Here is a 12,768-nt window from a genome sequence, read left to right as displayed (position 1 = left end):
TTCTTTCTCTTCTGAAAATTGATGTATGGGTTTACAGAGAGTAAGATGGACAGACTTTTGAGCATAGAGTTAGTTCAGTGAGCCTGAGAAAACATGTGCATGTTGTCAACAATCAGATCAAATGACTGTGCAACTTTTTTATTGTTAGAGGTTGGTGGCTTTTCAGAAGTACACACACTCAGGGGTTGAAGAAGTTGTTAAACTCTTGAAACCTCAGTACCTAGACAAGCACTTACAGCCTGACAGATAGGATGGCAGACCTGTAAATGAAGTCCTGAACAGGCCATACTTGTAACACGGGATGCAGACAGCAGAGAATCTGGGTTTGGTGGCTCTGACTCACACCTGCTTTCTTGCCCCAGCTCCATCATTTTTATACTCTAGGCCTTGTGCAACTTTCTTTTGATCCTTCAGTTCTCTCATCTGTGAACAGGGTGTTATGACAAGATCTGTTTTGGGGTAGGGAAGGGGCCAATGAGTCCCATGTGTGTTTCCCACTCAGCTCTGCGTTTGGCTCTGAGCAGTGGTAACACCTGTAGCCATTGTTAAGAAGAAGCCTTCTATCTGAAAGGACTCGACATTATCCCTAGATAAGCAGAGTCCTGACTCTGTGATTCCAGCCACAGCCAGGATAGATACTTGCTCATAAGAATCTTCTAAGACCTGGGTGGTGGTGGTAAATGCTTTTGATCCCAGCACTTGGGAGGCAGAGACAGGTGGATCTCTGAGTTCAATACCAGCCTGGCCTATAGAGTGGGTTGTAGGACAACCAGGGCTACACAGAGAAACCATGTCTCAAAAACAAAAACCAAACAAGTCTTCTGAGAGCTAGGGCCCCTCTCAGGCTTCCCAGGGTTCTGCTGTTCTTGCCTCTGGGTTTTCTTATCTGTCTTCAGGAAGGCCAGGTTCAGAGATTGGGTCCCTCCGGTGCCTAATCTGATACCCAAAACAATTATCTCCTACCAGGAGTGCCCCCCCCACTGCTTCTTGACATTATGTCCTTGCCTCCAGGAGCTGGACACGTCTCCTGGGGACCCCAAGTGGCTAGATGTGATTGAACGTGACCTGCACCGGCAGTTCCCTTTCCATGAGATGTTTGTGTCCCGAGGAGGCCATGGGTAAGCAGGCTAAGCATGTGGGCTGGGAGGTGGCTCTAGGCTGTCAGGGAAGGTACAGTGACTTTGGGGGCATGTATCCCAAACCCTGCTGTTAGCCTTTACCTTCTGTGGTGTGGTGTGGTGTGGTGTGCTTGACCCACTTGGGACTCTTTGGGCTGCTTGCATCATTTCTCTCTCTAGACTGTTAGACTTTCCTGGTTAGGCCTTCTTGATGTAGGGAGAGAGGTTGGTGGACCAAAACAGTAGGCAGGAGGGGGTGACATACTGGGCAAGGGGGCAGAGCTGCTCTTCAGTCTGTGTCTATCTGCTATCCAGCCCTGGCCCAATCCATGCTTTCTCTTTGCACAATCCATGCTTTCTCTTTGGGCCCTGTCCTTGGGTCTGGGTGGGGGGGGACCTGACCCATTGGTGACCACAAGCACCATCCTTTCCAGGGAAGGGCAGGTTCCAGGGCAGGTCTGGTCCAGTGAGGTACAGGTGAAGTGGTGGGCAGTAGTCATGCCAGCCATTCTATCCTGCTTGTCTTCTCCATAGCCAACAGGACCTGTTCCGTGTGCTGAAGGCCTATACACTGTATCGCCCCGAGGAGGGCTACTGCCAGGCCCAGGCACCCATTGCTGCTGTGCTGCTCATGCACATGCCCGCTGAGGTACCCAGGACTGGGGTGGGTGGGCACCGGACCTGACCCCAGCCACAAGGGCTCACTCATGTCTCTCTCACCCACAGCAAGCCTTCTGGTGTCTGGTACAAGTCTGCGAGAAGTACCTGCCTGGCTACTATAGTGAGAAATTGGTGAGTACCTGCTGGCCTGGGACATTCTAGGCTGGATGCCTTCTGTGGCCACTCCAAGGCCTTCTCACTTCTCTCAGAGATACTCTAGGCTAAAGTCCAAGACCTGATAGAGGCCACTCAGGCACCAGCTTCATCAGTTACATACTTCCATCTGTGCCTCTGACCATCTAATGTTCTCTGAGGCAGTGGGTCTCACTTGGAAGTATCAAAATTCCTCCAGGCTCCTGTCCCTCCCTCCTTGACCTTGACAGAGGCTTAAGAGCTCATGCTAGAACCAGGCGGTGGTGGCGCACGTCTTTAATCCCAGTGCTTGGGAGGCAGAGACAGGCGGATCTCTGTGAGTTTAAGGCCAGCCTGGTCTACAGAGTGAGTTCCAGGATAGCCATGGTTACAGAGAGTCCTTCTTGAAGGTGGTGGGGGTGGGAGGTGCTTCTGCTTGAAGCTCCATTCTGTTCCTCCAGAATGCTTTTCCCTCAGCCTTTAGCCCATGCATGGCCCTTTTCTGGCCTTGACAGGCTGGAGCTCCTGTTCCTTCCTTGTTTGGGATACTCAGGCCCATTGTTCCCTCCCCCATTCTGTAGGTTTGTTCACCTGTCTGCCAGTGCTATAGGCTCTAGCTACCTGATGAATTAATGTTGACCCAGCATTAGGAGCCCCTATGGGCTGTACTCATGGCTCTGTGGCCTTGATGTTTCTTCAGGAGGCAATCCAGCTGGATGGCGAGATCCTCTTCTCATTGCTACAGAAGGTGTCCCCTGTGGCTCACAAGCACCTTAGCCGGCAGAAGATCGACCCCCTGCTGTACATGACAGAGTGGTTCATGTGTGCCTTTGCACGCACCCTGCCTTGGAGCTCCGTGCTGCGGGTCTGGGACATGTTCTTTTGTGAAGGTACCAGGCTATGCTGGACTGTGGGGGGTGCAAAAGAAGCCCACAAGCCTCCCTTGGACTCATCACCTGCCCCATACAGGAGTCAAGATCATCTTCCGTGTGGGGCTGGTACTGCTGAAGCATGCACTAGGCTCCCCTGAGAAGCTCAAAGCCTGCCAGGGCCAGTATGAAACCATCGAGCAGCTGCGGAGCCTCAGCCCCAAGATCATGCAGGAAGCCTTCTTAGTCCAAGAGGTGCGGCCCACGTCTCCCACTTGCTATCGGAGGGAAGGGGAGCTGGCAATGGCTTTGGAGGAGGCCTTATATGCCCCTGCTCCCAGGGTTGGTCAGCCCAGGTCAGGGTGGATGGACCTCATCCTTTTGCTAGGCGAGTGGAGCACAGAGGCCTAGCTTTGTAGTACTTTCCTTAGCTAATCCACTTTGGGAGTAGAGAAGAGCTGTGATCTACAGCCCTCTCATTTCTCTTTGTGTATATTTGTTTTTTGGGGGGCTACAAATTAAGAGACATAGGCATGACCAGCTTCTGGGGCTGGTGGGGGGAGAAAGCCAGGCAGATGCTAGCGCATGTTGCAGGGGTAGACATACAAAGCCATTTTGTATTCCACTTCCAGCATTGTCTCCGTTTTACGTTTGAGGAAATAGAGGCTCATACGGGCAGAATTTCAAAGTGACTCTCCTTAGTAACCAGCTGGAAATGAGTGGAACTGGAATTGAAGCCTGGACAGCCAGGCTGCCCTGGTCGGTAGGGGGCAATACTGGCTGAGAGTGGGGTTACCCATTTCAGTCTAGCCCCTTCTGTCCAAGATGGAAGGTGAGTGGGCCTGTGAACTGTAGGGAGCTTTTTCTTCTGAGACAGTGGGTCTCACTCACGTTTGACATTCAAACCACAACCATCCTTCCTGGTTCAGCTTTTAGCAGCCACAGTTAGGGGTTGCTGGTGGGCAGGAGAGCCTAGGATTGGAGGCAGAAGGGAAAGGGCATTCTTTCTGTGCTCACATACCCCTCATTGTCCCAAAGGTAATAGAGTTGCCTGTGACAGAGCGCCAGATTGAGCGGGAGCACCTCATCCAGCTGCGGCGCTGGCAAGAGACCCGTGGTGAGCTGGAGTGTCGCTCTCCACCCAGGATGCATGGTGCCAAGGCCATCCTGGATGCAGAGCCTGGTCCCCGACCTGCCCTGCAGCCTTCACCGTCCATCCGCCTGCCCCCAGATACAACCCTCCTCAGCTCCAAAACTAAGCCATCCAAGCAGGTTCAGAAGGAGCAGAGGAGGACAAAGGCCAGTGGGCAGATGGAAAAGTCCCCAGGCCCCAATCAAGGCACAGTGGTGACTGCTTCAGGAGATGCCTGTCCTCCTCAGGATGTGCCCCCAAAGAACTCAGTCTCCCAGGAACCAGTCCCACAGGACTCTGTTCCCCAGGACTTAATCTACCACCGTTCTCAGGAGAGCCTGACCTCCCAGGAGAGCGAGGACACCTACTTGTAACCCTGGGAGTTCAGGCCTCCAGGTGGGGTCTCCACACATCTTACACGGTTCAAAGACTGACAACACTCCAGGTCCTGTGTACCTGAAGGCCCATCTGCTTGGTCATTGGGCTGGGATAGAATCTGGCTGGCCCAGTACGGATTCTGCCTGAGCCTCCTTATTTATTTTCTCTTGAGTCAAGCTGGCCCAGCCAGCACAGGCAGAAGCTATGGCCAAATGAGTTGGGTCTCACTCAGCCCATCGTTCTGGGGTGTTCCCCAGGGCTAGGGTGCTGACATGTGGGGAAGCAGTGGGGTACTCTTTGTGTAAAATAGAAAAATGGTTTTGTACGGAAATAAACAGGCTTGTATAGAGAGCTGGTGTGCAGCTAGGGATCCAGAAGGGATATTCACCTTTATTCTGGGCCCCTAACCAAGCAGGAACCCCTCTGAAACATAACCTTTGATACAGGAGGCACCAAGTCCAGAGCCAGCTGCTGTTCTAGGCTCTATTTTCTCTCAACCCACCTCTGATGCCATGCCCATCTTCTGACATAGATGAGTCACTCCAGAGCTGAAGCCCACCAGTGGGCAAAGCAGGAAATAATCCCCAAAGTTCTTGCTTTTCTCTTTTGCCTTTTCGAGATAGGGTTTTTCTGTGTAGCCGTGGCTGTCTTGGAACTCACTTTGTAGACCAGGATGACCTTGAATTCAACAGAGATCTATCTGCCTGAGTGCTGGGATTAAAGAGGTGTGCCTGGCCTGATAACTGACTTTTTATTGGGGGATTGGGAGTGAATCCCTGAACAGGTAGCTTAGAGCTCTTCCTCCTCCAGGGCCAGGCCTCAATGCCACTTCAGATCCCAATTAACTTATAAGCACTTCCCGCTGTATCAGGGGCTGCCACCAGGGTGAGGCACTGTAGATGTCTGACACAGGCTTCCACCAGAGGCAGACAGGTAACGGGAGAAGTTGGCCTCCTTGATACAATGCAACTTTCCATTTGCTGACATGGTCCATTGTTAGGCTGGGCTGTGCCTGACCGAAAAGGAGTTCTATGCCCTTGCCCTCCAAGAGCCACATTTGCACCCCAAGCCAAGTGAGCAGACTGCCATGGAGGGGCAGGCAGGTGCTCAGTGCAATAGCAAGAACAGGGTGTCCCTGAGAGAGGCCCCCCTTCTGCTGAGGAAGCAGCTTCCCTAGTCAAACAATAGTGGCTGTTCCTGGCCTGAGACCAAGCTGGGCCAGACCATAAGAGGAACAGGGAGGGAGAAACAGATGCTCACTGGGAGCTTTCAGACACAGCCAGGCCTAGAACATGTTGTCCTGGCACAGCTGGGGATACTGAGGCTGAAAAAGTGAATGGTCACCAGAGGGTCTGGACAGCTCACTCACTCTCTGCCTCCTGCCTCTCACCCCTATGGCTTCCCACTCTCCGCACCTGCCATGGGGAGATGGACTCAGCCTTTGGAAAGCACTCCCCTCCTTCCCCGCAGTTCTCCAGAGGACAAGCCAGGATGTGGTGGCTGCACAATGTTCCATGAGAATCATCTGGAGCTAGAAAAGCCAGGAACAGGGCTGAGCCCAGCTTCCGTCTGCACAGAGTCCAGAGCATGAGGTCCTGCATGGGCCTGCTAGGTCCTGATCACACCGGAGGCCAACTTTAACCTACCTTGTTCAAAGCCTCCAAGCTGAGGCTTGAGTGCCTGGGCCAAATAAGGGCCCCTTGGAGCATGCTGTGTCCTGCCATGGAACCAACCTGTGCTTGTTCATTCCTGCTAAGCCTTGGGGTCTTCTTAAACCTTCAGATGCTTGATCCTACCTGGGGTGTCTGCCAGTGCTTGGGGCCTTCTTGGATCTGAAGCAAATCTAGATGTGCTCAGACCAGTTGAGTTCAGCTAATGGTGACAAGTTTTAAGGAGACTTCTGCAAGGCTCAAGTCTCTGCCCTGAATACCCAGGGAGCCTCAAATGCAAATGCTTGTCCTCTCAATGGCTGAGCCCTGGGCCTTCCCAGGTACGTCTAGGTTGTTTCCCTAGAATAACCTCAAGCTTCAGAGCCCACAGTATGTTCCTCAGATTGGATAGGGCTTTTTCTGTGCCTCCTCTTAGAGGGGTGCATTTACTCTGGAAGTCAGGTTGAAAAAACGGACCCGCAGGCCAGGTTTCAGCTGGTCAAAACGATGGCAAGGTAGGGGATGAAATATGGCAGTCCTTGCTTAGTAATCTTTAGTCCCTATCAGCCTGGTCAGCTCTGCAATCACTGCCTCCAGCAAGTAAAGGACGGACAGCTGTACCGCTTGCGAGTCTCCAGCCTCCACGCTCCAGAGGTTGGTGGACAGCATTCCGGCCCCCGCCGAACTCCGGCAAGTCTTGAAGCCTCAAACCATAAAGCCCACGTGCAGGCCTGGAGGGTAGACAGGACCCCGAGCTTCCTGCATGTTCCCAAACCCAACACGGCCTGCGGCCAGCGGAAAGGGCGTAGCCGGGGCGTGGTCTGGACGCCACCCAGGGGTGGGAGCAAGCAGTGAGCCCCAGACTGGGGCTAGAGGAATGGACAGCAGGCCAAGGCGGGGTTCGAGGGCAGCCCGCAGGGCCGGGAAGGCTGGGCTCGGGAGGAGGCGTGGCCACTTCGGAGCGGCTGTGGGCGTGGCCGCCGAAGAGTGGGTCGCTGGCTGGGCGGGCCCGCGGCGTAGCGGGGCGGTGTGGAGCCCCTCACCGCCGCTTCTTTAAGCCCGGCGCCGCCCCGCCTCCTGCCTGGGTCTAGCTGGCGGCGGGGCCGTGGCCACGCGAACTGCGATGGAACTTCACATCCTAGAGCACCGGGTGCGGGTCCTGAGCCTCGCCCGCTCGGGCCTCTGGCTCTACACCCACCCACTCATCAAGCTGCTCTTCCTGCCCCATCGCAGCCGGTGCGCACCCGGGTTCAGGGGCGCAGGTCAGACGGGTGGGGGCTCCTCTGTCACTCTAGGTCAGGGGCGGAGGATTAGGGTCGCCGCGAGGGAGCGGGTACCGGGTGGGGACGCTGGCCGCCATCCGGCCGGGGCCTACCCTTTCTGAGACGCCGCCTATCCGGCCTGGGGAGGTCTCCTCCCCGGGCTTGTCAAGGTGCAAACTGCCTGGGATAGGCAGTGTAATGGAGCATGCCTTCCTAGCCCTGCGTTAGCCCTCTCCCAAACGCCTCACGTCAAGTTTAAGAGTTGTCTAGGGGAACCCCAAGCCCGACACCTCTAGGGTGTGGAATGCAGGGGAGATCTGGAGCTGGAAAACAGCGGGAGATCGGAGAGGTGGGACCCAGACCACATTCCTCCAGGGAAGAAATTGAGGCCTGAGGGCGGGTCGGGAAGGCGCCCGGCGGGGGGTCCTTTAGTGCTGCTGGAACAAAGTTCACTTGTCCTGTCCAGCTTGAAAGTCTTCCCACCCCTTCCCTTCTCACTAGGTGCAAGTTCTTCAGCCTGACGGAGACCCCGGAAGATTACACGCTCATGGTGGATGAGGAGGGCTTTAAAGGTGGGAACTGGCCCCTTGCTCACCTCTAAACCGTATTCTTACAAGGTGCAGGGAATCAATCTAGCTTCCCAAGAGCTTAGATCGCTAAGGCATGGGTCTGGGTTCGAATCCTCCACTCTTCGCCTGAGTACTGTTTTCTCTTATGTAAGATGTAGTCATGGCAGTTTAACAGTATTTAGAGAGCTTTCTAAACTTAAAGCCCACAAAGAGCTGGATATGAGTCCCAGGCCAGCAAGGGCGGGGGTTCTCACAGTTTTTAGGCCAGATTAAGGGTGTTTCTGTCGCTGTTTTAACCCCTGGTCATTATTTCTTCTTGGAATTATCTCTCCAGTGAAAACCGGCTTCTCCTTTCCTGGCCTGGGAAGGCAAGGAGTCTGAGGGTTGGGGAAGGAATGCAGGAGCAGGCAGCAAGCCCAGAGCAGGGTCCTGGGGCCTCCTGGCTGTGCTTGGGCGAACAGCAGCCACACTGGCCCTTGTCCCTGTTCTGGCTCCCATTTCTGCCTGCCTGTCCTGTCCTCTAAGGCCTGGAGTCTCAAGCCAGCCACCGGGAGCTTGTCCTAGCCTCCTTCCCAAAGGACTTTGTTTCCCTGTTCTGTAGGGAAATCTACAGAACAAGCGAGCACCTACCCATCAGTAGATCCCTCGGCGCCCTCTGGTGGTGTGATGAAGCCCTTTCAGCCTCAGAAAAGTCCCGAGGAATATCCCATTTTGCAGATAGGAAACTGAGACTAAACAGGGCTTGGAATCCCAGCACTTAGGAGGCTTTGGCGAGAGGATGAGTTTGAGTTCAAGGCCAACCTAATCTACATTGTAAGACTCTGTCTCAAAGCAAACAAACAATGAAAAACCACTGGCCTCAAGTCACACAGCAAATTGCTAAAGCTGAGACTTGACCCTAATCCTGAGTTCGAGAACACCTGTGTACACACCAAGGCAGAATGGGAGTGGGAGACAGCTCCTGACCTGCCTTGCTAGAACAAACTCACTAAGGTTCAGACTAACCAGGCGTGTACCTCTCTGCCCACAGAGCTACCCCCATCCGAGTTCCTGCAAGTTGCTGAGGCCACGTGGCTGGTGATGAACGTATCATCTCACAGTGGTGCGGTGATGCAGGCTGCTGGAGTTACCAAGATTGCCCGGTCTGTCATTGCCCCACTGGCTGAGCACCACGTGTCTGTGTTGATGTTGTCCACGTACCAGACAGACTTCATCCTGGTGGGTTTGGGCAGGTGCTGATGATGCGGAGCGTAAGCAGAGGTGCCTGGGGCTGCATAATGTGTGTTGTTTGCCTTGACCCAGGTTCGGGAGCAGGACCTATCTGTAGTGATCCACACACTGGCCCAGGAGTTCCAAATCTACCGTGAAGTAGGCGGGGAGCCTGTGCCTGTTGCCAAGGAAGATTCCAGCAATGGCTTTCCCCGAGCCCAGCACGGTAAGGTCTGCCCTCCAACACCCCGATTTGGGTGGGACCTTTTCCCACAGGAGGGCTTGTCCTTTAAAGGGATGGGATGGATGGGATGGGTATTTCCCTCGGACCAGCAAACACCATTTGTCAGTGTGGGACGGGATAGGTACACCCAGGCCCTTCCCTGCCCAGCCACCAGGGGTCACCCCAGCCCAGGATTGCTTTTTCACCTTGTGGCCCATGTATCCTGAGCAGGGCCCAGTCCCACCGTGCATCCCATTCAGAGCCCGCAGAACCGATTTTGTGTCCTCACGCTGGACCCTGAGACATTGCCAGCTATTGCCACCACCCTCATTGATGTCCTCTTCTACTCACACAGGTGGGCCATGCATGCACTCCATCTCTGGCCTCACTAGTGCGCCTTGCACGCTGACCTTTGTCTCATCCATCCCTTCTGTCACTCTGTATCCTGCTCAGTGTCTTAGGGTTCCTGACAGCCCATTAGCCCTCAGCCAGAGGTGTTGACAGAACCTCATCCCTCAGGAAATCAGGATCCTCTTTCAAGGGCCTTCCCAGAGCCGTCTATTCTGGCTCCTCCTCTGTGTTCTGGTAGTCAGGAAATGGAGAGGGCCATGTGCCTGGCGGAGCCCTTGACCCTGTCATCCCTTTCCAGTGTCCCCAAGGAGGCAGCCTCAGGTGGTCCTGAGTCAAGCTCCATCCCATTCTTCGCTTTCTCCCTCATTGAGGGTTACATCTCCATTGTTATGGATGCAGAGACCCAGAAAAAGTATGTAACCCGTTCCCTGACCCCAAGAAGGCCATAGCCACTCGGCCAGCCTCAGGAAAGGGGGGGTAGGGTGCCAGGCTCTGTGGTGGGCAGGAGGACATCCCCCGGGGATCAGGGAAGATAGGGATGCTTGGGTACCATTCCCATCACCCACCTGCCTCCCCAGGTTCCCCAGTGACCTCTTACTGACCAGTTCCTCTGGAGAGCTGTGGAGGATGGTACGCATTGGAGGACAGCCCCTGGGTTTCGGTGAGGACCACTCTGCCCCCATATTGGGGGTTAGGGAGAGCCTGTGGGTAGCCACAGCATCCGTGCTGAGCCACCCGTGTCTCCAACCCTCAGATGAATGTGGGATTGTGGCCCAGATCGCGGGTCCCCTGGCGGCTGCTGACATCTCTGCTTATTACATCAGCACCTTCAACTTTGACCATGCCCTGGTGAGTGCCTGGGCTGGGCTGGAGGTTGGGGACAGGAAGAAATCCCAGGTGATTTAGGGGGTTGGGCATCCCTGGCATTTCATGCTGTGCGCTTACCCCAGGTTCCTGAAGATGAGATCAGCAGTGTCATTGATGTACTCCAGCGACGGCAAGAAGGCCTGACCTCCAAAGGTCCCTAGGGAACACCAGGCTGCCAGCATTCCCTTACCACTGGGCTCTCAGAGACTTTTCTGAGCTCTTTCCTGAGGCTGCAGAGTGAGCCCCTGATCCTGCCAAGGGACCCTGGTTCTGCTGTCTATATGTAAGGTGCATGGAGCCGGCACCCGTGGACATGTGTGCTCCCCTAGGCACGGTGGGCAGGTGCTGGCTCCGAATGTCTTATACCACAGATGACACGTTGGTGCTTGGGGCTTAGACCCCGAACCCCTCACTTCCCCCATGACCTCAGTATTTGCACAGTCCCTGCGTGAGGCTCGAGCCATCCCCTCCCACCTGGCTGGGTCCTGCTGCCCTGGGCTGGACTCTGGTCTCCAGCTTGGCTGGCCTTCCTGGCCAGGTGAAGTGCCGACAGTGCCTTCCCTTCCCGGGCTCCCGAGGAAAGGGTTTTTACATCTCACTTATTTTCATGACTGTTAAAATAAATAAAAGACTTGCTGAGCCGGGCCCTCTGGTTCTGAGTGACAGCCAGTGTCTCTCCCACCTCCGTAACTACAGATGAGTAGCTGAGGCCTCCGGCACGTTTGTGGTGAGTCACATGCTTCCCAACCAAAGCTGTTCATCTCTCGTCTAGAGTCTGTTCATTCTTAGTTACTTACAGGATGACCTAGAGAGTTCTGGACACTGAGAGAAATTCCCCCGTCCTCTTATCTATTAGTCCCCTGGCTGGACACTGGGAAACCTATCCAGGAGGTCCCAAAGCACCTTTCTCCCAGACAACTGCCTGCATTCCTATGGGCCTTGCCCCGATTCTTATGTCCCTCTTATGGAGAAATCACACAGTTTATGACACTTAGAATGGTGGTCAGGCCTTTTCCTGCTGAGGTGGAGGGCTAAGCAGACAGACCGGACCCTAGAGGCTACCTGGAGCCCTCTTTGCCCTCCGGTGCTATATGTTTGCTCACATCCGGGCCTGGGTTTTTCCGTCACGGGGCCTCCTGCTTAGCAGGACCAGGACTCCATTGCAGCGGTCAGGGCCCCACACATGCCCTGAGAGGTTATCAGATGCCTTCAGCTCAGACCCACCCAGGCTCAGGAGGGGAAGAAGGGTGTGACTTCTGTGTACCCAGGTCAAAGTGACTCCTCAGAAAAGCCAGCACACAGGCTAAGCTTCTGGCAGTATGCCCACCTGGCTCTGGGGACCCGAAGGCTGGGGCCTCAGGCTGCAGATCCGATGAGCCTAGAGCACAGCCCGGCATGGTGAGTGAGTGCTGAGAGGCCTTGGCCAGTCCTCTCCTTCAGTCTCAGTTTCTCCAGGCCCAGGAACCAATTCCTTCTGGGACCTGGGAGGGAGCATATCCATGGAGTTTGTCTGTGGTTGGGATCAGGATGGAGAAATCCTGTCTGCTGTAATGGGAGACTAGTGTAAGCTCAGGCTTGGAGCTGGGGCAGCCTGCACTAGAGGGGGGGACAGGACACTCAGGGCTGCCTCTCCTGTGCCCAGCTGGCCCTGGGCCACTTGGGGGCCTGCCTGTGAGTCACTCTCAGGCTTGGGTGCCTTTGTCATCCTGGCTCTCGAAAGCCTCAGGCCTTAACCAGGTCCACACCGGCCTCGGCTGCCTCTCAGGACTGCCCACTGTCTGATCCAGCTGGGGCCTCGGGCTGCAGATTCGATGAGCCTAGATCTTGGTGGTATGTACAGTATGTAACTGTGTGCCCCCTTCTGTCTGTGTCCACACCTGACTTTGTCAGTGTGGAGGGCCTTGGCTCTCAAGGCATTAGGATCCTTGGAGTCCCAGGGCTCGGGTTCTAACCTCTAGCAGGTCCACTGAGTTCCAGGGGGCCTCAGACATGTGGGGAAGCAGGCACAGGGCATAGAAAGTACCCTAGAGAGGGGCTTCCACCCCAGCCTAGTGCCTTTCTGGAGGCTGATGTTCTAGGTTGGGCCTAGCAGTCTCCAGGTTGAGGTGGGGGCTGGGACCCAACCCTTTCGTTCTATGTAGGCCTCCAAGGTGGTCTTGGGACAATGGAAGTCAGTGTGTCAGCCTGGGCTGGCGCTGGCAGGTCTGCCCGAGAGGCTAGAGAAGGTACACCTAGGCTCCATCATGCAGCTCAGGGCCCTGCTCTGGCTGAGGTGTGGGTCCAGACAAGTGGAGATGGGACAGGAGGAAACCTCAGCCAGGGCCCATTTCTGCCCTCTGATCCTGTCAG

At 55.2% G+C, this 12,768-nt stretch overlaps 2 protein-coding genes across 2 annotated transcripts in view; both read left to right on the top strand.

Moving 5' to 3' along the window:
* Tbc1d10a (TBC1 domain family member 10A) overlaps positions 1–4,640 on the top strand; it is a 31,529-nt gene extending 26,889 nt beyond the window's left edge. The window contains exons 4-9 of the mRNA XM_036201083.1: positions 1,012–1,118; positions 1,653–1,767; positions 1,845–1,910; positions 2,611–2,800; positions 2,880–3,034; positions 3,818–4,640. Of these exons, the coding sequence (XP_036056976.1) occupies positions 1,012–1,118; positions 1,653–1,767; positions 1,845–1,910; positions 2,611–2,800; positions 2,880–3,034; positions 3,818–4,285 (1,101 nt within the window). The 3' untranslated portion in view covers positions 4,286–4,640. The remainder of the gene's footprint in view (positions 1–1,011; positions 1,119–1,652; positions 1,768–1,844; positions 1,911–2,610; positions 2,801–2,879; positions 3,035–3,817) is intronic.
* A 333-nt stretch (positions 4,641–4,973) lies between these two features.
* Positions 4,974–11,084, top strand: Castor1 (cytosolic arginine sensor for mTORC1 subunit 1). The gene is made up of 9 exons (XM_036201084.1): positions 4,974–7,174; positions 7,702–7,772; positions 8,800–8,987; positions 9,072–9,204; positions 9,433–9,556; positions 9,851–9,964; positions 10,131–10,213; positions 10,307–10,401; positions 10,503–11,084. The coding sequence occupies exons 1-9, from the start codon at positions 7,062–7,064 to the stop codon at positions 10,578–10,580; spliced, it is 999 nt and encodes a 332-aa protein (XP_036056977.1). The 5' UTR covers positions 4,974–7,061; the 3' UTR covers positions 10,581–11,084.
* The last annotated feature ends 1,684 nt before the right edge of the window (positions 11,085–12,768 follow it).

Source organism: Onychomys torridus, chromosome 10 (assembly GCF_903995425.1).
Source record: "Onychomys torridus chromosome 10, mOncTor1.1, whole genome shotgun sequence".
NCBI lineage: Eukaryota > Metazoa > Chordata > Mammalia > Rodentia > Cricetidae > Onychomys > Onychomys torridus.
This window is presented reverse-complemented; position numbering and strand designations above follow the sequence as displayed.